The 25,744-nt window shown below is 35.1% G+C and overlaps 1 protein-coding gene across 14 annotated transcripts in view; it reads left to right on the forward strand.

Moving 5' to 3' along the window:
- Positions 1-5,949: 5,949 nt before the first annotated feature.
- Positions 5,950-25,744, forward strand: part of LOC310911320 (sodium channel protein type 2 subunit alpha) — a gene marked incomplete at its 5' end in the record, with an annotated part of 52,403 nt that continues 32,608 nt past the window's right edge. Inside the window, 12 exons of one of the 14 annotated variants that reach the window (XM_083864733.1) lie at positions 5,950-6,216; positions 9,749-9,885; positions 10,762-10,842; positions 12,424-12,552; positions 13,046-13,137; positions 14,172-14,444; positions 14,749-14,812; positions 15,672-15,813; positions 15,947-16,153; positions 19,017-19,316; positions 22,786-23,139; positions 24,009-24,141. In XM_083864733.1, the coding sequence (XP_083720859.1) occupies positions 5,950-6,216; positions 9,749-9,885; positions 10,762-10,842; positions 12,424-12,552; positions 13,046-13,137; positions 14,172-14,444; positions 14,749-14,812; positions 15,672-15,813; positions 15,947-16,153; positions 19,017-19,316; positions 22,786-23,139; positions 24,009-24,141 (2,179 nt within the window). Of the gene's footprint in view, positions 6,217-9,748; positions 9,886-10,761; positions 10,843-12,423; positions 12,553-13,045; positions 13,138-13,233; positions 13,326-14,171; positions 14,445-14,748; positions 14,813-15,671; positions 15,814-15,946; positions 16,154-19,016; positions 19,317-22,785; positions 23,152-24,008; positions 24,142-25,744 lie in introns of all 14 variants that reach the window. The other 13 variants (XM_083864739.1, XM_083864741.1, XM_083864736.1 and 10 more) reach the window with 13 other exon arrangements.

The following is a 25,744-nucleotide window of genomic DNA, read 5'->3' on the forward strand; positions in this document are numbered from 1 at the left end:
CATAAAGTTTTCATTTGTCCTTCAGGTTTCTCCAATACTTCAAATATTGACACTTGATCGCTTTTCACACATTCTCAGAGGCAACTCATGGTGTTAAAGAAAATACAAGGTAGGGTTACATTTAAAGAATTCCTAGAGGTTTTGGTCTATAAGACCAAAATTTTATCTATAAGATAAATGGGTCAGATAATTTATTTTGGGAGTTCTACAGCTTGCAGGTAGGTGTCTGAGGAATTCAGGTTTATCCTTTTACATAGTCTATCAATGTTTGATTACTAAGAACTAAGATAAGAAATAGGAACAAATAATTAAGGTTGAAGGAAGAAAAGGGGTGACTGGAATGGTAATGGGCACAGACAAATAAGTGGGGGAAAAGCTATCCATAGCAGTGTCTGGTGAGAGGGAGTAGTGTCCAACAATATTTTTCCAAGAAGCAGCTTCTGGATGTTTCAGACAGGTCTGAAATTGCTTCCAGTCTGTAATCTAATCTGTTTTCAGTGTTTTCCCATCTGCCTGGTCTTTCACCAATCAGATTGAACCTCATGAAATATATTCTACACAGATTTCTAGTCTTACAGTGTTTTCTTATGCTGAGGTTGGGGTTCTTAAGGCTTAGTTTATGTATTTTCACACCTAATTTCAAGTAATTACTTGAGAACATGAAATAAAACTGCATGTAATACCCCTGAAACACCTGAAGCTTTTACTACATTTACTGTTCTTTGGCCAGGTTTCAGCCAATGCGAACTACCAGTTCACATTCAGCCACTTATTTTAAATCACCTCATTCTAAATAATATTAAAGCAAGTTTTTATTGAGGAATATTGTTTCTGTGACATACTCTTATTAGTTGATTTCATATTCTCATAACAAGTATTTTTGTCTTTTGGGATTTATTAATTTTATTAATAAAAACCTGGTGTTTATTTCATTATTTTATTTTGAATAGTTATATAACACTAATGCCTATGGGCTACTGAGGCTGACTGTACAAACACAGACAAAACCAAAAAATACAAATACAGTAATTACTACAGATAAATTATAATCTAAAAAAAATGACACAATGGATTAATAGTAAATGTTGAATTTAATATGAAAAAGGAAAATAAATCCTATTTAGTAGTCAGGGAGGACCTATAAAAACAAATTGCCAAAGTTAAATTACTAGATTACAGATTAAACAGGCAGATTCTGACCAGGTGCTAAGTTCTGGGGGCTTTTTTCACCTTTGAAGAAATCACTCCTTTCCTTGAAATATCTATTTTTATGAAACCAACTTTCCTGTATTCCTTGCTTTAGGACCCATGAAGAATTTTAACTGAATGTCTCTTTAGATATCTCAAAGAAATCTGCATTGCATTGCATTTACCACTGTGAACTACAGCAGTGACATTTTGAGTCTCTTTTGATCTTTTTGTAATTCTGTTTTTTTACTAGAATATTTTAAAGCACTAAAAAAATATAGTAAATATGCCGGGATAAATGGTAAATAATGGTAAATGTCAGTTATGAAAAAATAATGATCTGTAACTGAAAAAAAATTTCAGACCACATTTTTCTTCATGAAATTAATCTCTGTGCACAAAAACAATGAGAAATGTCAATCAAAAATTAATTTTAGTTTTTCTTCATAAGAAACTAGTATTTACCACTCCTTTTTATTCTAGGACAAATTAAAGGCACTATTTCCTGATTTGGAATTTGATCAGAGCACAGTAACTTAAATGTAATTTATCTTCACTTCCAGAAAACAAAACCAGTACCTGAATTTTGCAAAGCAACTTCCCAAACACTAAGAGAGGGAGCTAAGATGACTCATTTTTTCAGACTGTCCCAGCATACTCCCTCTTGTATCTCTTTCCTCCTCAGGACAGTAAGAGCTTGAGTTGAGTTATTTTTCTGATATCAGCAGACAAGAGCTACACGTTTTATTTCTAAACTGCAGAAAATAATCTCTAGCTGATGCTGAGGTGGTGCCACTAATTTCTGTCTGTCCTACTGTGGGAGGCACACCCTTTTGATTTAGACAAATAGCTTTACTTCCGCTGAGACAGCTGGTCTCATTAACACTAGTGATTTAGAGGAAAGTTTTTAATCCAGGCTTTAGCATCTGAGAGGTTGTTGCAGGGTTTGGCACAGGGGAAGATAGTTCCAAATTACAGCTTCTCAAATAAAAGATTAGCATACGAAAATTAGGATAGCTGGTCATTTTACAGATTCCATTTGCTATCCTTGCACTTACTCCAACCCTAGTCAACTGTTTCAGTTTTAATGGATTGAAAATCTCAGTAGTCAGCTTTTTCAAGGTTTTAGCAGGCAGTACTCTAAAGGGAAAAAATACCAGCAATGTTTGCTATTTCTCCATCTTGAAAACTTTGAAGGGGATGTGTGCAGTTTCATGCAAAATGCAGATAACCTGTTAGATAACCTGAAGATTTCAATAAACAATCATGGTATCTACCTGGTACTTTCTGGTACTACTACTGGTACTTTCACTTTTACCATTTGCCCTATTTAAGATATCATAAAAATAGATACCTTCAGGCTACTTCTTCTGGCTTTTTCAGAGACACAGAAAAATTAATTTGACATTGTTAGCAAAGATATTTTACTTACTTTCTGACTCATCTTCTGTAAATGATGAGAAGATTATTATATTAAAAATAAAATTTAACAAGTTATCTGTGGACATAACTAGCTGAAATATGTATAAAATTAAAAACATATAGATACTGTTTATTGCTCAATCTTATTATTTAAAGGTAGGAACTAAAGGAAAACTGGAGAAGGACTTACAGAATACAATGCTCAATTACAACTAAATGGCAAAAGCATGTCTTTAATAAATAGGAACTTCATTTTTTAATGAAATGTATTAAATTATAGAGCATTACATATATGATATATAGAGCAGAATTGTATTTCAAATACTTGAAACTGTCTACTCTGAGCAGCAGAAAGTACTGAAGGGCCTGGACCACATGTAGTTTTGAGACTCTTTCTTTAAAAATTGTTTTTTAATGACACTTATTCTGAATTTTTGGATATACAGAATGTCTGAATTCTGCCTAATACCATTCATATCCTGGCAGTTTAGTTACCAAATAACAAGAGATTTTAAAACCAGTGAAGGAAGGAAAGGGAAACTATCACTTACAAATGAGCAGTTCATGATGCAAGGATTGCTACGAGCTTGTTCAGGGCTCACTACAGGCAACAGCACAACTTTTGTGTCATTGTTCTATTAATTAATGTATGTATAGCAACAGTAATCAGATACCTATTTCTGTGTTTTTCTGTTAAGCTCTGTAATCTAAATAAAAATGCTGGGGGCATATTTAGTATAGGAAAAACCTTCTTGTGTAACAGCAGCAGCAAAGAAAAGATATAATTGCACTAGACAGTGGAGGCAGATCTCAAGTAATGTTTGCAACTCGTCAGGAAAACTTTTTTTAGGGCATGTTTTTTTCCCTGAGAAATACAGTGAATCCCTAAGTCTACCAATACTTTCCCCAGTCAGTAATTGGCCTCCTTCATGGATTTCTAGCAATACAAATACATGTATTTTTAAGTGAGGACAATGGATTTTGTTACAGCATTCATAGCTGTAACTGTTAATGGACGAAAAGCAGCCTAAACAAATGCACTGAACTATAAAGATGAAACAGACACACTGATGACTTGATTTGGATGCATCTTTTGAGACTAGTTTCATAGAAAAGGCACCTAGGGTGACAAGCTGAATCACAGACCTGCAAAATGAGGAATAAAGAAATGAATTATTCAGAAAGACCAAAGAGAAACCTCAGACATCTTCTTAGTTCATTAATCCTGCATGAGCAAAAGTAGTAATCAAAGGACTGTATCCAGAAAATGAGTGTGCTTTTAATTCTAAATAGAAGGGACAAGTTTGAGTTTAGGATCCTTATAATTGGGAGTTACATTAATTAAAAAAAGGGATTAGCAAAGGCATCCATCTTGTACAAAGAAAAAACTAGTAGTAGAAATTTCAACATAGAAGCCTATTTCAACATAGAAGTGATAAGGTTGCGGGCTGGAGACTCAGGGTGGGTTTATAATTTATTTTTCCTTTTATACTGCATCTGTATCTCCAGCCACTCCAAGATCTCTGTCATTCTGCACATTACATTAACTCATAGTTCTCCAGGACATTCCTTGAGAGAAAATTTCTTCTTCATGTCTACAGTACAGTGTATTTTAATTCTGAATTTATGGTCAGGTATCTTGGTTCTGGTCTTGTATTACTTATCTGCTTGGTGCTATAATCTACTGACTAAATTATTTCAGTGACCTCAGTGCTGATCATACACACTGATGCTGTCTGTGAACCCACTCCAGAGATAAAGACTTGAGGTGGCACAGGAACATGAGCCCTAACCATGTCATTGGATTGGTAATTTGGATTTAGGAGTATGCTGTTTCATTTCTTTCCTCCAGTTTTTTACTCTAGGTTTTTCAAGCACTTTTTAGCATCCCCTTCTGCCTTCACATATCTTATTTCATAAGATCATTACTACACACAAAGTACTACCACTTTGTGTGTCTGTGTGTGTGTATTTCTACAGACTGCTTCAGACAGGCAAGAAGCTTTAGGAGAAGGACTATTGAATGAGTGCAAATGATCAGAATATTATGTCTCAAATTTAAATGTGGCATCTCCACATCTGATCTCCAGGATCAGATGTTGCACATTCATGAAGTAATGTAGCAAAGGTTACATGCTTCATGTAACAGAAAACATAATTAAAGCTCATTAGTTAAGCATTGAAACTCACTCTTAAAATTGGTTCTCATAATTTAAATTTTTACAACAGTATGCCATAAACTCTTACAGAGTAGACACCAAGTAAGGCTTTAATTTCTTCCCTGGTGGCAGCACTCTTTAACCATATCTGCCTTCATTTTGCCATTCTCTCCCTCCAGCTATTCAAACCTCTCAACTGTGCTCTACAGTACATCACTTTAAATAACTGATCCTGCTGCAGAAGGACTTGGAAGAGAATAAAATAACAGTGCTTTCAGTTGATGCACTGCAGGACTTCATAAAGAGACCTGCTGTACACTAGAGAGTTCAATGCAGAGAGCAGGAAAAAGTAGTATCACCCACCACTGGTACTAAACACATTCACAGGGAACCAGTCTTAGGTTTTGGACTAGTTTCAGTCTGAAATAATACTATGACACTTGCCTTGCAAAGAATCAGAAGCAGCATCTTTTCCTACATGGCCTTGATTGTACATGCTGTTTCCTTTTATTTAAAAGGCCTGTGGTTTTGATTCACAGATAACCATCAATAAACACAAGCTGCTCTGATATCTAATATTAGCCTTCACCACAGTTAAGTGTCAATAAGAAAGAATTATGCTTGTTCCTCCCATAATTCATTTGCTGTCATTTAAACAGCACCAGTTACGCAAAATCTTTTAGTTTAATGAAAGAATTGACATTTGGGGATTTGTATTACTGATACTCAAAAAATATGGAAAGATAAAATCTATTAAGTGGTAGAATGTAGGTTTACAATTTTCAGCAGTACCTCACAGAATATGCATTTATACTTGCTGTTAAAAAAAAATAGCTGTACTGTTAAAATACTTGTATCAGCAATTTGCTCTAACTGGGAGTGTCCAAGGACACAGGCAAAGCAGTATGTGTGGGCAGAAACTGTATTTTTCTGGATCAGCAGGAGAAAACTGAAAAATAATTTATAAAATATCTAAATAAATTCTAAACAGTTGCTTTTAACTGCCATTCAGCCTTGAAATATGCTTCTTCTATTTCTATTTAAGCCTGGAAAGAGTTTCTGACCAAATGTTTCAGTTTTTCCTATTGGTACAATCTAGCTTGCCTAAATTATTTAATTTTCTTTTATAGGTCATTCTTATGCAAGAAGCTAAAAGTAATTAAATTTGCAGGATGAAAACATGGCACAGGCACTGCTGGTACCACCCGGACCTGAAAGTTTCCGCTATTTTACTAGAGATTCTCTCGCAGCTATTGAAAAGCGTTGTGCAGAAGAAAAAGCTAAAAAGCCCAAACAAGAACATACAGATGATGATGATGAAAATGGTCCAAAACCAAACAGTGACTTGGAGGCAGGAAAGACACTGCCATTTATTTATGGTGACATACCTCCAGGAATGGTATCTGAACCTTTGGAAGACCTGGACCCATATTATATCAATAAAAAAGTGAGTGAATTATGTTTTGAACAAAATGGCACATAATATTATACATTAGAAAAGTTTAATCACAAAATGTGATAGTTAGAACTATCAATCTGCTAAATATCCAGAATCATCCATTTATTTAACAGAACTGATTTATGCTCTTTCATATTTTGACTGCTTCAATTCTGTTGAGTTACTTACTATTTACTTCACTGTAAGGAAGATGTTTCTTCCTTGATCTTTCCTGAACTTGAGCACAGGATGAATTATCTTGATTTCAATATAATAGTAAGACTGGATATGACAAAAGTGATGTTCCAAGCATGGTTTTGCAATGGAAATAGTTGCAGATAACAAGGTAGCATCTACTCAAGTTAGTGAAATAGAGGACTGTAATCATATCCTTTGTTTCTGTACAGCTATATAACATATGCAAACATACATATGAAATACACGTATATCTATATATGTAGCATATAAAGACTCTGTAAATGTGGGCTCATATGAAACTACCACAAAGCAAACTATTGCTGGAGGTGCTTGGGTTTGTTATGATAGATGTCTACTGCAGAGCTGTCAATTAGAAGTCTCTGGCAGACCATGGAAAAGCTTCCTCTTTTGAGGAAGGAATCAAAAAAAGACATTTTTGGTGTTCTGAAGAGTTTTCATACAGAAAGGCCAGAGCAAAGAGTTACAAAATAAAAGCAATGTATCTAAGTTATGTGGGGCTGTAACACAGTGGGACCATTAGTAGAAAAGTTGTGCTCCATGAAGAATGCAGACTCCTAAAAAAGGTGCATTTTCCCTTCCAATTTGCAGAGTCATACACAGTCAGGGACTTGAAGATAGAAAAGGTAGTTCAGACAGATCCATTCAAATAAAAAGATTGAATTTTTAAAAGTCAGGATCTTTAGTAGAGTTGTATGGGTTTATGTCTTGTAGCAATGATGCATACAATTGGAAGTAGACTGGTGTAAGTTAAGAGAAAGATGAGGAAGAAACATGTATATTTCCATAGCTGGGGTTAGTTGTAGACTGTTTTAAAATCCTCCAGGGTCTGAAATTTTCCATCCTGGGAACAGGTAAAAGTATCTTAGGTCCTGCATTGATTAGTGAAATTACAGGCGACAGTAAGAGCCAGTTTTCCACCATATTCTTGTTTATTTCTGTGTGCTCCTTTAGCAGCATCAAGATGTTCTCCCAGATTCTGATAGGCCTCAAAGCATTGTGGGTAGGGAGAGAGAAGGAAGATGAAGAGGTGGATAACACCCCTAAATTAAAAAATGCAGAAGGTGTTTTATGGAGAAGTACTTGGGACAGTCTTTTCCCATCTCTCTGAAACAGAGAAGGAACTGGACACAGTTGCTCTATTGACAGCTCAAAGCATTCCAGGCTGCCAGCAAGATAAGAAACTTGATGTTGAGCCACTATAAAAAAAAATCAAGGCATAAAATACTTTAAACTCCAAAGAAACTTTGATAGAAAAAATCATGCAAATAATACTCTCACTTTTGTGGCTAAATTTGTGTTTGCCTTTGGTTTGTAAAACAGATTTAAAAATTATGGCCTCAGTAATAGGAACAGAAAATAAAGCAGAATCTGTATGTAATTGCATAACCTAACAGTTGCCAAAGTTAAATAAACAATGCCGTAGATAATACAAGCATGTATATTTTTAAGGAAATGTAAAGAAATTACAGCTCAAAGAAGTAGCATTTCCAAGGGCTATTTAAATTTATATGGTTTGGGTTATAACAACAGTTCCGTGCAAATTCTTAATTACAGTATAATTGTCAGTACTAAGCTCTTTTCTGGACTAGATGCAAAACTTCAGGAATAAAGTTGCATAAAAAAGTAAAGGGATAAAGCTGTCTGAACAAGTGAGATTTCAGAAAGTCTGAGAAGTTCTGAAGTATCATATCTAACCTCCATTGATCAGAAAAAGTAGTCAGATTTTTTGGAACAAAAGTGTAAAAACTCACACTAATGATGCATTTCTTAGTATATAAGAGCAATTAGTAAACTGTAGGATCTTTAGTCACTGGTGACATCTGTGTTTATATTACCTAGCAGTATAATTATGCTCAAGAGAAAACAAATGGACATCTTAAATCATCGACTAGAGTTAGTCATTCCTCCTCTGGTGTATAGTAGAAACTACCCTTAATCATTGACTTGTCAGTGCAGAGGAGATCATATGTGAATTTAGTCTGTCTTCAGGCTCAGCTGCAGCAGTGACCTTGGGACAGGCAACATCTTTTTAGCATTTCCAGCTGGGTGAAGGACTGTAGGGCAGGGAGAAATGCCAAGGAGTGTGTGTCCATTTTCTGCCACCCTCAGTGTTAGCTTGATGTTATTCTTTGAAAAGGCACCAGCCACCAGCAACACTCCAACAGTCCTTTACCTATTTCTTTCCCACCGTGGAGAGGTTTGCTTTCCTTGCCCGAGATGACTGTCCAAATAGGCAGCAAAGGCCACAGAGAGGGCTGAATTTTTGTGATCACAGCCAAGTTTTTACAGAGAATGGAAATCAACATGGAGAACAGTGATACTATATCACTCTGCTGAGAGCATAACAAAGACTCTGTTATCCTAACACAAAGCAGAGCCATTACCACCAACAAAGAGCAAAAGGAATGAAGAATAGTTATGTCCTGAAGAAATTTCAAGCAGCACCAAAAATGCAAGTAAACCTCATTCACAGACAATGCACTTAGGCAATGACTGCCCACAGAAACAAAATAAACTGAACACAAGCCATAGGTTTATCAGACCAAATTTTAAAAGACAATCACTAGCTAACTTTTCTGCTTACATACAGGGAAAGTAAGAGCACATTGTTCACAGGAAAACCAGCAATTTTTTTAAAAAAAATATTTGTTGTGATAGGATGCCAAATTCTGGTGTATGTTTGTCTCACATGGCTCAGAACTATGTCATCTGGCAATATATTAATAATTCTAATTTTTTCCCAGATATATGTTTTAGAAGATGTATATAATTCATACTGGTAGTATATAAAATAGAAAATGAAAGGAAAATTGTTTTTAAATTGTGGTTGGTTTTGTAATGACAATTTCTTCTTGTCACTATATATATGTGTGTATATAATTCTGTCAAGTATTTGTTCCAAATACAAAGTGGCACTTAGAATTGTCCTTTTGCTATTTTGGTTTTGTTTGTGTTGCTCACAAGGTGGAATGTATTTGATAAATTTGAAGCTCCCACTTTAATCAAAGACTTCATACGAAATAAAATTGAAATATTTAGGTGGCAAAATCCTCCATTTTGCTTTTATTTATAACCTGCCATTGTTTTGTGTGATCCCCACCCATTTTAATTACATCATAATTCATTCCACATCCTGGCAAATTTTGCAGATTGGAGAATAGGCTGTGGAAGGCTTACTCCATTGTATTAATAGAAATCAGTTATTTTCGTGAGAGTAGAATGGAACTTGTATGTCTCAGGTGGAAAATGGAAACTTTTAGTAGGAGGTGAAGATATATATATAGTCAACATTGTATTTTAATTTTGTATTTCTTTTTTGCAGACTTTCATAGTATTGAATAAAGGAAAAGCAATTTTCCGGTTCAGTGCCACATCTGCCTTGTATATGTTAACTCCTTTTAATCCCATCAGAAAAATTGCTATCAAGATTTTGGTACATTCATATCCTTTTTTTTTTTAATGTTGATTTAAATGTTGCTATTTAAAAACACTTAATGACTGAACTAATACTTTTCATGTGGCTATACAAATTGTGTCCATGGGAATGAACTATGCTAAACAAATATATGTTGCTCACACTTAAAAAAGGAGCAATATCACATGTGAATTGCAGTATGATCTTCATCCCTGCTGAGCAAATTCTCTACTGAACCACCTAAATCTGTCAGAGTTTAAATATCAGGCTTTATATCTGAAAGGAGACCTGATCCCATACTAAGCCCTGCAGCTAAGGCCACATTAGTAACAAACCATTGCACTTGAACATCTCTAAGGTCACACTTTTACCAAGACCAGTAGTACTATTCATGAACTAGACTCACTTAGCAAGGACAAAAGAGCATGGGTAAAGAACAGCTTTTTTCAGCGTTGTGTTTTCAGCATTGGGAAAGGTGTCCTATAAAAGATTTGGAATAAAGGAGAATGTTTTCAAATATATTTCAGTCATGTTCAAAAAAAAAACCTCGGGCCTAAACAACCAACCTCTGACTAAACATCTTTTAGAATGATCCACCTCTATTAAATGAGTAATTCCATTTGGGTAGTCATTTCATGATTTACAGAGTTAAAGATATGTTTAAACTTAATTTAAAACCTAAATCTGCTATAGTTACAAAAGTATTGAATTTTTTTTTACAGAAGTGCACCATAATATGCCAGATGGCACACCATTTAAAATACATAAAATTATATGCAAAGATTTATTTTTAGGCTTTAATTAGTGTCACATTATTTGTTGACATTTGTAAACACTTAATATTTTTAAGTTATTTCAGTGTTATAAAGCTGTCCTATTTTTTTGACCTATGTGCCTTAACTATAACCTACATTATTCAGCATGCTTATCATGTGCACTATTTTGACCAACTGCGTATTTATGACCATGAGTAACCCTCCAGACTGGACAAAGAATGTAGAGTAAGTTAAACATTTTTACTTCTTTATTTTTATGTCTTTGTTTTGTTTGTGTGTGTGTCCAAACAAGAAGTATTTAAAAAATGTGAATGCCAGAATGGGCTTGTCCAGAGTCAGGAAGAATCAGATTCCATGAGATCATTAATATCTTTCCTGTTTTCTCCTGAATAACTTAAATGATTTAAGAGTAACACCATGTTTGTTTAAATTATGCCTGAGGAATATCGGAACTTCTGCTGTGTAGTAGAAACAGGAGCTCTTGTCCTTGGAAATTTTAAGCTGTAAATCTGACAAGAGCTACAGATATGCATGTAAACTTGTGCATGTAAAATTGTTGCCATACCTTTCTTGAGTATCCATGATCTCAGCACAGTGGGACTTTTATCATGCCTTACTGATTTGACCTCATAAGTGCCTGCCACAAGGGAAAACAACCCACAAACCACAAGAAACTCAAATTGCTGGGAAAAAGGCCTTATCTATGAAAGAGTAACAAAGACCTGACCTAAATAAGGAATATTTATCTTTCTTGTTCATGGTTATAAGTGTGTGTTTATTCTTTAACAAATGTTTTCCTCTGAAATACTTTAGAATCATAGAATGGTTTGGGTTGGAAGGGATCTTAGAGATCATCCAGTTCCAGCCCCCTGGCATGCAGAGACACTCCCACTAGGTCATGTTCCTCAAAGCCTTCTTTTTTCATTTGAAATTATACTACTCATGAAAAACCTGTTTCTACTCACTTGTTGCTACTTTCATTCCCTCCTTTTCTCAGAGAGCCATTACTGGTTTTTATTTACTTATTTCTCTGCATTAATGAACCTTAAACTGAGCCCTGTTAAGAAACAACTGCCATTAACCCATTCCCAGCTAACAGTGATGATGGCTGGTAAGAGTTGCTGAGAGTCTGAAAGGAGAGCAGTAGGGTCTGTAGGTAGAGTTCCTTTATTCTAGAGGTCCACAGAGATCCATGTGGGTCTCAGGAAGTGCCTGCATTTTATGCTGGTTATAACTGACTATTCTATGTTGTTAAATGAATAGCTGTTCCCACACCAGGTAAGCTGGTAATCATGCTCCCCATCTTTCAGAATAACAGTCTGGGTATGCTTTCTTATATTTGATGATTATTTATGAAATAAACATGTAATACAGGCATTACTATAGTTATTATCCAGAACTGATTTTCACAAAACTCTGATTTAAACATAAAAAAAAAATCTTCAGTTTTTGTAATGCTTAGACATCTACCTGATTTATGAATGCAAACAAAGAGGCAACCCTGTGAGTGCCATAGAATATACATATAAAAGTCTGAAATATATCCATAAATACTAAAGTCAGAAATTACTTGTAAGCACAAGAACTGAGATTAAACCAACCTTTTAGAAAATGAGTAGCATATATATCAGGTTCAAATTTCCACAATGACTGAACAGCAACTACAATATTTAGGGCAAGGGAAGTTAATAATTCACTCCTTTCACTTTTAAATACTTTTTCTTCTCTTTTAAGTCATCTTTGCTAAAGATTGGCACTGTCTGTAAGTATGCAAAAATCCATTATTCCTGCTCTGATGATTTTCAGGTACACTTTCACTGGAATTTATACCTTTGAATCACTTATCAAAATTCTTGCAAGGGGCTTCTGCTTAGAAGGTTTTACTTTTCTGCGAGACCCATGGAACTGGCTTGACTTCAGCGTCATTTTAATGGCGTAAGTGGTTCAAGAACTTTTTAAGCTTTTTGGGCATGAAATTAGTAGTAAATATTATTATAATAAATGTATTTATTTAATCATATTTAATTTTTGCAACCTTTGAAGTTTGGACATTGTATTTTAGTATTCAAAGTAAAATACGGCAGAAGCCGAAATGGAGTGTCAGCCACTGGTGTAATTACTGCTGAGGGACACTAATTTCATGTCCTACATTTTTCTGCTCACCAGAAATGAAGCCATTCCTTTGACTTCATGTTACCGTCCCATTACAAGCTAATTAGTTTAACTAGATGTTCAAATACAAATCAGTGAGTTTCACTTCAATGACATTTAAGTGAAATTGATGAAAACAATTATTAAAGCGAAATGTATTGAGAAGACAGGTAAATTTGGAAGTATGATTGCTAGTATTGCCACAGAGGTTTTGAAGACCCACATAATTAGTATAAGCTCTGCCTCAATTCTGAATAACTGTGATTTAATCCTACAGGTATGTAACAGAATTTGTAAACCTAGGCAATGTTTCAGCTCTTCGAACTTTCAGAGTATTGAGAGCTTTGAAAACTATTTCTGTAATTCCAGGTAAGAAGTAGTTGGTGTAAGGTGTTAGGCCCCTCGTATCTCCAACTGTTATTTGTGTGCTGTCATTGTGTTTGTGTGTGAACTCCCCTATTACAGATATGTGACAGAGTTTGTGGACCTGGGCAATGTCTCAGCGTTGAGAACATTCAGAGTTCTCCGAGCTTTGAAAACAATATCAGTCATTCCAGGTGAGAGCAAGGTTAAACACTGAGGCTGACTTTCGTTCCATTGAATTCACTTCCTTTGAGCATAAGTCTTGCTGTTTGTTGCTCATATTGCAAAAAAAAAAAAAAAAAAAAAAAAAAAAAGGCATGGATCATTAACCTAGTTTATGATTCTTTGCCTTTTCAGCATTAGCTTCTTTTCTTTTGCAAAATCAGCCTTTGAGTTTAACAGAGTCTTGCATGAAACATGAAATATGAGGTCTATGGGTTACTTTGCTTTGTTTTTCTGCATTTTATTGTGACAAATTGCCTCTACATTACAAAAGCTTAGTGCTATGGCTTTCTTGGTTTTGAAATTTTTCCTTTTTTTAATCACTTAAAATTGACAGTAATCTTAAAAATAAGCAAGTAACAACAAAAGAAGATACCAAAGAAGAAATAAATGATGCACAGGAAAATTTATCAAATGCGAAAGATTTTTTTCATTCAAAATTACTAGCACCTCTATCTCACGCTGCTTTGCACTGTTGTGGATTCATGTTTAGAATTAACTGGAAACTGAATTATTGGCAGAATATTTAATGTAGAGAAAAAGTAGGAAATGAAATCGAATCTGTACTAAGAAAGCATGATTGATAAAGTTTCCTGCTTGAGAATATTATATATTTGATTTATTGGAATATATGTACATTGCATATTCATAAAAAGGATTTTTTTCATTCATCTTCACAAGCTCTGAGGCTGCTCATGAAGCTTTACCTTTTGAAAAATAAAATAATAATTTATTTTTAAGTGTCTGCATGGCTTCTTAATAATATGGGAAGGGCAAAGATACTCTTTGATAATTCTATGGATCTTTTCTCTTTGCAGGCCTGAAGACTATTGTAGGAGCCCTAATTCAGTCTGTGAAGAAGCTCTCAGATGTGATGATCCTGACTGTGTTTTGTCTGAGTGTATTTGCACTGATAGGGCTGCAGCTGTTCATGGGCAACCTGAGGAATAAATGCCTCCAGTGGCCTCCAGACAATTCTACTTTTGAGATAAACATTATTTCCTACTTTAACAGCACAATGAATGAAAACGGTACATTTGTTAACATGACAGTGAGCACCTTTAACTGGAAGGATTACATTGAGGATGAAAGTAAGAATTTCTGATATAACTATTTTAATATATTTGTGGCTAAAATATGTAATTATTTGTGACCAAACAAAGAACATTGAGGGGTTTATGTTTCTGCCTTACATAAAGCTGCTTACAGGCACTGATTTACAGAGATCAAATACATACAATAAAAAAATACAAGAACCAGAAAAGCTCCTAAACAAGCTACAAAGTGATCAGTAGCTAGCCACTATGATTTAACATAATTTATTTTTATTTTGCTTTGTAGCACTTTCAGGTTTATTTGATCCATTCATATATATTTCTAATGCTTTCTACACAGCTCATTTTTACATTTTGGAAGGACAAAGAGATGCCCTACTTTGTGGTAATAGCTCTGATGCAGGGTAAGACCCTTTCAAAAATTCTCTGTTATGCTCTGTAGAAAAAGAAGTAACATAAGATCTATTTGCAACTCCATATTTAGCAGGGTTACAGAACTTATGGAGTTTTGCAACTAAGTGAGAATTTCTTACTGGAGTCAAAATGTTTTACACTCTGGCTAAAAAAAATACTTATTAACAGTCTTTTTGCTGCTTGATTGGAAAATGAAGTTGGTTTTATAAGATCTGATTTTTTTAAGTCTCTTTTGGTGATTTACTGGTTGAAGAAAGTACAAGGAAACAAAAGTTAAAAGTGAGAAAGAGAACATGGAAAATATTAAGAAAGCACAGCAGTGACTTCGTAGTCCAACATTAAATCTGCTTTTTCAAGCCTAACTCTTTCACTTCTGGCAAATTCTGTCATTTACATGTGCCAAATTATGAGCCTAGAATTGTTAGCTGAACTTAGATTCCTGACTGGCAGCACTGAAGAGGTTTATTAAAATACATATGTTATCAGCATTGTGTAGGAAATCCCTAATATTACAATTGAATTTAGCTAATAATATTTTTTAATTTGTCTGTAACCTTAACAACATTTTAGCAATTTCTGCCAGGAAATAATTCATTTGGAATAAAGATTCTATTTGAAAAATGTAATAGAGGAGAATTTTAATATTTAAGTCATTTCAACCAGAGAGTGGATGAAAAGGATATCTTTCATTTACTATGTAATTAGTTCAATTCTTGGGAATTTGTTTTTCTAAATTAATTTATGGATTTTCTGTTGAAAAATAATGCACAGTCTTCCAAAAGATAATACATATTTTATGGAAGGGAATAAAAGTTACAACTAAGTGCCTTCTGTCTGATTTTTACATAGGCAATGCCCAGAAGGATATATATGTGTGAAAGCTGGCAGAAACCCCAACTATGGCTACACAAGTTTTGACACCTTCAGTTGGGCTTTTTTGTCACTGTTTCGGCTAATGACTCAGGACTTCTGGGAAAACCTCTATCAGCTGGTAGGAAATTTTTAAGACATGAATAGTAAACTGTTGGTGACATCCAAAATTATATAATATATATGCTTCTTTTTGCCTGAGCTGAAAAAGATAAGTTGTGGGATAATATATAGACATGCTTTTTACTTTCTAGACACTGCGTGCTGCTGGGAAGACATACATGATATTTTTTGTTCTGGTGATTTTTCTGGGCTCTTTCTATCTGATCAACCTGATCCTGGCTGTGGTTGCCATGGCCTATGAAGAACAGAATCAAGCAACAATGGAAGAAGCGGAGCAGAAAGAGGCAGAATTTCAGCAAATGCTGGAACAACTGAAGAAGCAACAGGAAGAAGCTCAGGTGATGATGAAATTGTACTTTCTGAACAGTCTTGTTCTTATGGCAAGGAAAAACATCTTTTTTGATTAACAACATGAACAAATTGTGCAATGAATTACAGAAAATAAAAGGTCTTGTTTACTATGCAAGTTATAAAAGTGAAAATAGCCAATGAAAACCAGGAACTAACAAAATAGTAAAAAAAGCAAGCTAATAGCACAAAAAAGAATGTTATTTCATTCACCAAAAGACTGTAAAAGTAAAATGTTTGTAATAAGAGTATTCTAGAAACCTGACTTAAATAGTCATAAAGAATGGTGCTTTTATGTTACAGATCTTATAAATAGCATGAACCAAGTCTAGTGATGTTACTTCTGGTTTATATCTGAGTTAGAATTGCCAAGCTTGATGTACTTAATAATTTTCCACAAATATTCATCAAATAGAGAGAATGAATGTAATCAGTGTTCTTCTAGGTTTCTATCCAGCAAGATAATTAAAAATATCTTAACTGACACTGTAGAAAATCAGAAGTTTATGCATTCTTATAACAGACAACCAATATTCAAATCCAGATGAGCAATATTCATAACAAAGATATTACTTCAGAATTCATTTAAAGTAATCTTTGTTTTCTTTGAAAAGAGAAGAAAATTATTTAAAGTTTTATGAGAAAAAGACATTTTAATAGATACTTATGTGAAAGATTTTCTTATCTGAAAAAAAATATATGCAGGAGTTCAGATCTGTGAGTCAGCCATCTGTCTAATTTCTGGACTGATTTTCCACTGCTTTTCAAGTGGCATTTAGTCATTTTCAACAGAACAGTGTTTATAAAATGCTAGCAAATTTGAAACTCCTATGAAACTCTATTTTTGGTAGTACTTTACAGGTACTTTCACTAAGTTAGAATGACTCCCTAAAGTGCTAACAAAAAGACAAACTCTCTGTCTTTTGCTTGAAAAGAAACCTTTATGTACAACTTGTGAAATCTAATTAGCATATCTTTATTTTAGTCATTACACTTTATCCCTTCCAAATTACTAAAGGAAGAGCAGAATCCTGCAAAATTCAAATTTAGAAAGGTTGAATGTCAGCAAAGTGTATAGTGCTGGGTTTTTCTTAAATTTGGTATTTTTATGCCTTAAAGGCACTAAAGCACATTATACTAAAAGATATCAGCAGATTAATCTAGATGTTTGTGTATCTGGGAGTGGGGAAAAATGAAGCTGATCCTGACTAAGAAAGCAGAATAGCATAAGAAACAGAGATAATAAGTAAGGTTGAATAAAGACCCTGGAAAGTCATGTTTTTTTAAATGAGCAACCACTACATTCATTATAAGTAAAGCATTATTACAGTCAGGGTCTCTTTTGTTTGTGAAAACATTAGCAGAAAGTAGGGAGTACAAGGTGGATCACTGAAGTGTTGAATTTGTTGCTAAGGCAGAAATTAGTTTATCTCTTCACTCCCTTGACACTCAACCTATTCATCCACAAACCTAAGGCATCACAGTGGTCTTTGGATTGCTCTACTTGTTTGACCTTTACTGTTAGTATTATGAAGTAGATGGGTGATGACTCAGCATCTGCTGCCTTTGTTTCTGTTAGAGTCTTTGAAGGATCATATTCTGAACCAGCATGACAAAACTTTGAGTATTGCTTTTTTATTTTATAAACACTTCAGAATCCTTTCAATACTCCATTTAGCAGAAAAAGTCTGTATCAAGTCAACTTCTATAGCCTGGGTTGTATATTGTAGCAAAGAAAGACATTAATTCATACTATGTGCCTTCAAACTATCCTTTCCTGCTATAAAGAGATATGTCATCATTCCTGAAATACTTGGCAGTGAATATAATATGTTTTGCTGGATAATTACTAGTCATCTTTGTTATATAACCCTAGTCTCTTGCCATTTATCACACCACCCTTTTTTGTAAGCTAAGAGCAGCTTATCATCTCCCTAAAGACATTTCCATTACAGAATTTCATCACAATCTCCCACAGTGATTTCAAGGAACAGCACTGGACATACTCTGAATTCTTCTTTTTTTGATGAGTAAAAGAACCTTTCTCTAATGAACCAAAACAAACAGGCTGACCACTGTAGTTAAAGATACTGATCCTGAGTTTTGGGATGACTCTGCTCCAGTAAGTCATCTCACCCCTTTCCATCAGAGAAGAAATCAAAACTTTTTTCATCTCTCAGGCTACAGCACCAACAGGCAGTAAATGTACCTTTGCATACCTATAACAAAGACCTAGAGAGCAGATACAGTGGGACACGTGGAAGGGAAAATGGGAAGAGAGAGGAAGGGCTTGAAGATGTGTCTAGAGATTCTGCCTTGTACCAGCAAAGGCAGAAGGAAAGTAAAGGGAGTGTTCTTGCTGTGAAGATAGTGAGGAAAGGCTGGATTCAACTGCTTTCAGGTACTAGCTGGAATTTGATACATTAACTCAGATGATGAATGTTAGGCTTCTCTGTAAAAGCACAGAAGGAATCAGCTGAATTAGACCATGATGTGGGGCTTTTCTCAAGAGAAAATCGAATAACAGGTCTGAAATACATGAAAAAGCACTATGGTAACACTTTTTTGACTACCTTTATTTCAGACAAATGTCTCATGCAGCAATTCTTTAACAAATACTGTAGCTATTTTTCTGCTGAAGTTGGTGCTCCAAATAGCTCATGCTGCTAAACAGTGAGGACCTGCACGACTCAGTAGCTTATCTTCAATACAATTTTTTTGGGTATACTTACACACTCATGAGTGTATGAAGAGCATTATTATCACAGTGATAATAAAAACCAGTTGATAAAAGACTATAAAATTATTCTCTTTTTTGACCTACTAAGAATATCTTGCTTTGTAACCTGACAGACAACAGCAGCAGTAGCAGCAGCATCAGTTGCCTCAAGAGATTTCAGTGGTGTAGGGGGATTAGGAGAACTCTTGGAAAGCTCTTCAGAAGCATCAAAGTTGAGCTCAAAGAGTGCTAAAGAAAGAAGAAATAGAAGGAAGAAAAGAAGACAGAAAGAAATGTCTGAAGCAGAGGACAAAGGAGATATCGATAAGTTCCCCAAGTCTGAGTCAGAAGACAGTATCAGAAGGAAAAGTTTCCGCTTCTCCACAGAAGGAAGTCAACTGACGTATGAAAAAAGGCTCACTTCTCCTCACCAGGTACAGCACTCTATTTTACTAAGTCATGTGTGTCCACTCTACTTTTATTTTAACTGATGTTACAGCAGGTTTATATATTGGAACTTATGTAAATGGTAAGTGAAGGAAAAATCCATGATAGTACCATTCACAGTAAAAGTTTGAGATGGTTTGACCCATTCCATTAGCAAACTGATAAAAACAATGTATCAAGAATACGTATATATAAACTTAATTAACACATTTCTGAAAATGTATTTCTGAGGATGTGTTTAGTAGACTGGAGAAAAAAAGATTAATATTCATATATATGCATTGTTGAACCGTATGTTCTCTGTTCTGGATCCATTCCAATGCTATACAAATAAGTGGGGTTTTTAGCATACTGCAAGATCAAAATACTCTGCACAGGAAATCTCACATTACCATTAATTTCTATTATTTTCCTTAATTAGTTTCTTCAATGTGAAGATAATGAGAAAAGTAGCACTAGTACTGCACAGTAAGGCCAAACTACACAAGGATCTTTTGGGCCTGTGTGTGTAACAATTTAGTCATACTGTGCTTTTTCATTAGAAATCCATTATCCATGATGGAAAATCATTGGAATCATAGAAAAAAGCAGTTTATGAAGGACCTCTGGAAATCATTTAATCCAAAATTCTAAGCTCTACTCCCATAAATCAAAGAGTCTTTTCTGTCACTTAAGGATATGCCCTCTATTCTTGGCACTGATGAAGCCGCACCTTGAATCCTGTGTCCAGTCCTGGGTCCCTTCAGTACAAGACAGATATGGGGGTGCTGGAGCAGGTCCAGAGAAGGGCTAGTGAAGGTCTAGAGAGTGAGTTACATGAGCAGCTGAGAAAGCTGAGGGTGTTTAACCTGGAAACAAAGAGGTTTGGGGGGCACCTTATCACCCTACAACTCCCTGAAAGAAGATTGTGGCCGGGTGGAGGTCAGGCTTTTCTCCCAGGTAACCAGTAACAGAATAAGAGGAAATAGCCTCAAAATGTGCCATGGGAATTTCAGGCTGGACCTCAGGAGGTATTCCTGCATGGAAAGGTTTGTAAAAAAAATGGGATGGACTACCCTGGGAGGTGGTGGAGTCAGCATCATTTGAAGTAGCATTCAGTGCCATGGTTTAGTTGACAAGGTGGTGATGATTTAAAGGCTGGGGTTGATGATCTTGGAGGTCTTTTCTAGCCTAAATGATTCTGTGCTATCTTTGCTTATTTCAAGGCTACACACAGTTATGGCATTTTTAGAAAGAATCACTCAAAAATGCATCTCTTCAAAATAATAATGTGTAGTCTGAGCCAATAGATGACTTCTACCTATGAATACCACCAAGGTTAGGAATAACTTTTTAATTAAAGATGCTTTTGATAATTTCTTTTGCAGTTGTAACAAAGCTTTGGGGCAAAAGTTGACAGCATGCAACTAAAACTTAGGTGCCACAAGAGTGAAAGAATTGCAAACAGTAGAATTGGTAAAGGAAGAGCTCATTTATTTTGTTAGCCATGGAGAATCTTTCTAGTGAGACAGGGTCTAGAGCATGAAACAGTCAGGCAGAATGGTAAGGGGAGATAATCTGCTCAGTTGGCCCCTGTAAGAGGTTTTGTCCTTTGATACCATATTCCATATGCAGATGAATGATGCAGTTTGCCAGAAAAGTCAAACCTTCCTTTCAGTCCTTACTTTCCAATAGCATGTAGATGCATATATTTCTGTCTCTACATGTGTTAAAATTGCAGCCATTTTGGCTTATATCTTTTGTCTCAATGCAGCAGGGACTTGCAGAACAGACATTACTTCTCCCAAATCCCAGAGGGGGCCGATCCAATTAGCTGTGCTCAAACCGTGGTAACACATATTGGAAAGATTGGCCTGCAAATAAAACATAGCAGCCATGGGAACACTCTCTAAAAGAACAAGGGTATCACTCGTAGTCAGATGAAACCCTGGTGAGCATGTCATTTTTGAAGGACTGTAGGTTGGCCAGATATTTTTACAAGGAAATGTAAAAAGGGTGTAGTAATTAGTTTACTGCTTTGTCAGTATTCACTGTTATATTACATAGAAGCTAGGGTAGGGTTTTTTGGATAAAATTATCTTTCAGTATAAGCAAAACAGCACTTTTTCTCCAGCCAAGTTTACATAAATGGATTAGCAAAATCATTTGGCTGATAATTTTCAAGTAACTCAGCCTGAGGCTGACAGCCAGCATAGAAAATTTCAGTCCAAACTATTAAAATTTGGTATAGCTGGAAGAGCAGAAAAAATACATCTTGTAATGGTAAACACCTGCCAGCCTTATAATAGGTATTTCTACCAGTTCAGCACACACATAATGTATGTGAATTTATGTATCTGACTATGCATATACAGAGATGCATATGGGTGAATATATGTATATATACAGTGCTTGATTTTCAAAGTATTAACATAGGTTTATATAATTTAGGACAGTTTTTACTTTCACTTTAATTATCCTGGGATCAAACCCATTGCTATTGCATATGAGGACTTTCCACCTACAGAAATAGTGAAAAAGGGACAATAGTTTCAAACCAGATTTTGATGAATCAAGATGTGAAGATTTGTACAAATGCACAACTGAAGAAGGCTGCATGCCAGGTGTCTTTTCTCCACAATTAGTACTCATTTTATTTATTCATGAATGCTGTTAATAAAATATGTAGCAAGAGAGAAGAACACTTCATTCTACTGTAATTAAAAGATGAATTACCAACAACCACTGATTTATTTTTCTCTTGTAAGAGAATATCTTTAGGTAATGGTGTCCCTGGTGAATACTAGCTTTGAGCTGCTTGATAACCAAGTGATACCTTCTGGCAGGTGTGTGCAACCTACTCTGACCCCTGGAGAGCTATGCCTAAGAGTGCTGCTGCTGTACCTCCAAAGCTTCCCCAAGCTGCCCCCTCTGTCTTCTAGTTACTCCCACACTATTGAGACTATTGGGAAGAGGTCAGTCAAGTTCCTTACATCAGTTTAGAAGGATTTCAATGGCAAACTTAAGATCACTTCTCCATCTACCAAATAAAACAGAAAAGAGTGAGGGTGAGCATTATTAGTTGCTATCCCTAGGAATCCAGGGGATGAAGAAGAGAAGTAAAAGACTCTTAGCTCTGTACCGTAATTGAAGGAATAAAAGACAAGTGCTTTCAAAATCTTGATAGTGATATTGAAAACTGTGTCCAGCACAGTCCATGCCAGTTCAATACACCTTCTTCACTCAGAACTGTTCAATCTTGCTTATGTCTTCTGCACAACTTTTCCTCAGTCCTGCTACATTACCTTAAAGAATTTTTCCCCTGGTGAACATATTCCCCTAGAGGACACACTAATACTATAGAAGAAAAGAAGTGACTATCCTTCCTCCAGCACTATAACTATTCTTTGAAAAGCCAAGAACATGCAACTTTAGTTCTAATGCTGTTTTGTTTGGTTTGTTTAAAATCTTTTACAGTCTTTGTTAAGCATTCGTGGTTCTCTGTTCTCACCAAGGCGCAACAGCAAAACCAGCATTTTCAGTTTCAGAGGTCATGCAAAGGATGTAGGATCTGAAAATGACTTTGCTGATGATGAACACAGCACTCTTGAAGACAATGAGAGCAGAAGAGATTCTCTCTTTGTTCCAAATCGACATGGAGAAAGGCGCAACAGTAACATTAGTCAGGGCAGTGTGTCATCTAGAATGATACCAGCCCTTCCAGTAAATGGGAAGATGCACAGCACTGTGGATTGCAATGGAGTGGTTTCCTTGGTTGGAGGACCTTCAACTCTAACTTCACCTACTGGTCAGCTTATACCAGAGGTAATTGTAAATAAGCCAGTATTTATTACTTTTTGGTTCAGGCACAGAATTTTCTCTTATTCCTCATCTCTGCATTCCTTATAATTTCTTAAAGAAATAATTTGTAGTACTTTCTAAATAAGAGAACATAAAGGAAAAAGAAGTCCTCAACCTCCTATGTCTAAGCCTTAGTAAAGTATTATATTCTTCTTGCTTTCAGCAAGAGAACAACACATAGGGAAAAAAAGATTAATTGAACTTGACAGTTTTTATATAGTTTCACTTCAGCAAAAGAGATTTTCAATATATAAATAAGGCTATAGCTTGGAAATATGTATAGGAAAACTCCTATAAAATTAAACAGAAGGTGGTTACTATTGTCATGATAGTTATTAGAAACATCACTCTGAATTTTCTCAAAGGCTTTTTTCTCATACCTTTAATGAGAAAAGTAGGTACAATTCCCATGTACCTTTGAATTTACATAACATTTTAGTCTCAGTTTAAGACTTCTGAAAACTAAGATGTTCTTCCATACATATTATTCTTATTATTATTATCATTATTATTATTATTATTGTTATTATTATTATCATCACTATCAAGGAGGTACTGAGGAAAAATTTTGTTCAGCCAGTCATTGAAATGTGAACCACCTTTGGTCCCACACTGTGTTGGTATTGTGTCCTCCAGTTGATTAGTTGTAGTACTGTAAAAATTCCTGAATTCCTCAGTTAAAAAAAAAAAAAGAAATCCTGACAAGAACAGAAACATTCAGTGAAAAGCACAGCACATTGCACAAAGCTGATTTGATTATCACTACAATATTTATGCAGTAAATACTGTTAATTGGTTGTTGAAAAGGATGGTCTAATTCCTCAGTTTTTCATTTACAGGGCACCACTACAGAAACAGAGATAAGGAAAAGAAGACTGAGTTCATACCAAATTTCTATGGAAATGCTGGAAGAGTCTGCTGCAAGACAAAGAGCAATGAGCATAGCCAGCATACTTACAAATACAATGGAAGGTATTTTTGCATTTTGTCTGACAGGCAGTTCACTGAAGTTCTGCTAACTACATGTACAGAGAAATTATTTACATAATTTCCTTTGTAAATGTAAAACTGGACATGTGGAGTATCTGAACATCAGATACAAAAGGCTTTTGAGCATTTCTAAGGTCGTTTACACAATCTGAATGCTTAACCATGTTTCATGACACTTTCCAAAATATTACTCTACTGAGTGGACTAACAGAGAGAAAATAATGGTAGCTAGGAGTTTGCTAGAGCCTCAAACAGAAAATATAGGTATTTTTTTCCAGCAGGAAAAATCAATTAAGATAACCCAGGAATTGCCATGATAAAGGCAGTGATATGTTAGAAAAGTCATTTCTCTTAGGCTTTAAATCCAAGGATAGACAAAAGGAAATTAGAGTGAGAAATATAAAGGGAAAAAACCCGAGGGTAATCAACCCATGCCAATGTCCACAAAGTGTCTTAAGTGTTTCTTAAATTTTCATACTTATCAAAGATAAAAAAAATTATATTTTTTGTATGAAAAAGCATACTTTGGGGACTTTTTTTTTTAATGGAAAATAAGTATGCTCACTCTCCATACATATGCCATTAAAGTATTTTTATAAGCTTGAAGGATCTGTCTACTGGATAGTGGCAAAGTGTGGCAAGTGTTATAATCAGACCAACCTTGCAGATTCAACATATATTCTAAAAAGACAAGAAATTACCAAGAAACTTTACCATGTTATTAAGCCAGCATTGAAATATAATTTTAAAGTGAGTTCTGAAGCCCTTTGCTCTCAGATAAACAAACAGATCACAAACTAATTGTAGTCAGAAATAATAGGCTTACATCACCTATTTTCTTTTAAAGAAAATTGTTCTTACAAACATCTATCTTTATGTCTTCCTACTTTAGTGCAAGTGTGCTCTGTTGGTACCTTTTAAATCTTGGTTTTCCTCTCTGTAAACAGGATATCTCCTTAGAAAGTGCTGCATTCTTCCTCCAGTTAAATAGTTAGTCCTTCTAGTCTCCTGACCAGAAAAAAAAAGTGTCAGTGTAAACAAAATTTTCGTGATAGTTCACATCCTTCCCCATATCTGTGGTTTCCACCACTTCAGAATTGCTATGTGCAGCAAAGGAGTCTGTGCCAACTCAGCATCCAGAATGAGTGCTCACTTTTGTCCAAGGCTGGTCCTTTTCTGCCTTTCAGCATTCTGAGTTGCATGTTCAGAAATGTGATTATAGCATCCAATCTGTATATTCCTTCAGCAGTACTGAATTTGTTATGGTTCATAAATACTATAGAAAACTTTAGCTACTTATCATATCGTTTTGTACCTGGAGAACTTGTTTGTTTCAGTAGTTTGAAAGCTTTTAACTTCCAGTAATTCCACCCAAATAGGGCAATATTAGAGGCAGAAATCAATCCACTATCTTCAAAGTGTATATTTTTGCAGTAAATCTTTATTAGCAAGACTCTGAAGCACCTATTGCAGCAAAATCATCCATAAGCATCATGATGATGGAATTCTCTCTATGCTCTAAGGGATGCCTGAAAAATGGGAAATTTCAAACTTGGGTTGATGCCACTATGCAGAAATTTAATCA

Source organism: Zosterops lateralis (genome assembly GCF_965231275.1).
Source record: "Zosterops lateralis genome assembly, chromosome: 7".
Lineage (NCBI taxonomy): Eukaryota > Metazoa > Chordata > Aves > Passeriformes > Zosteropidae > Zosterops > Zosterops lateralis.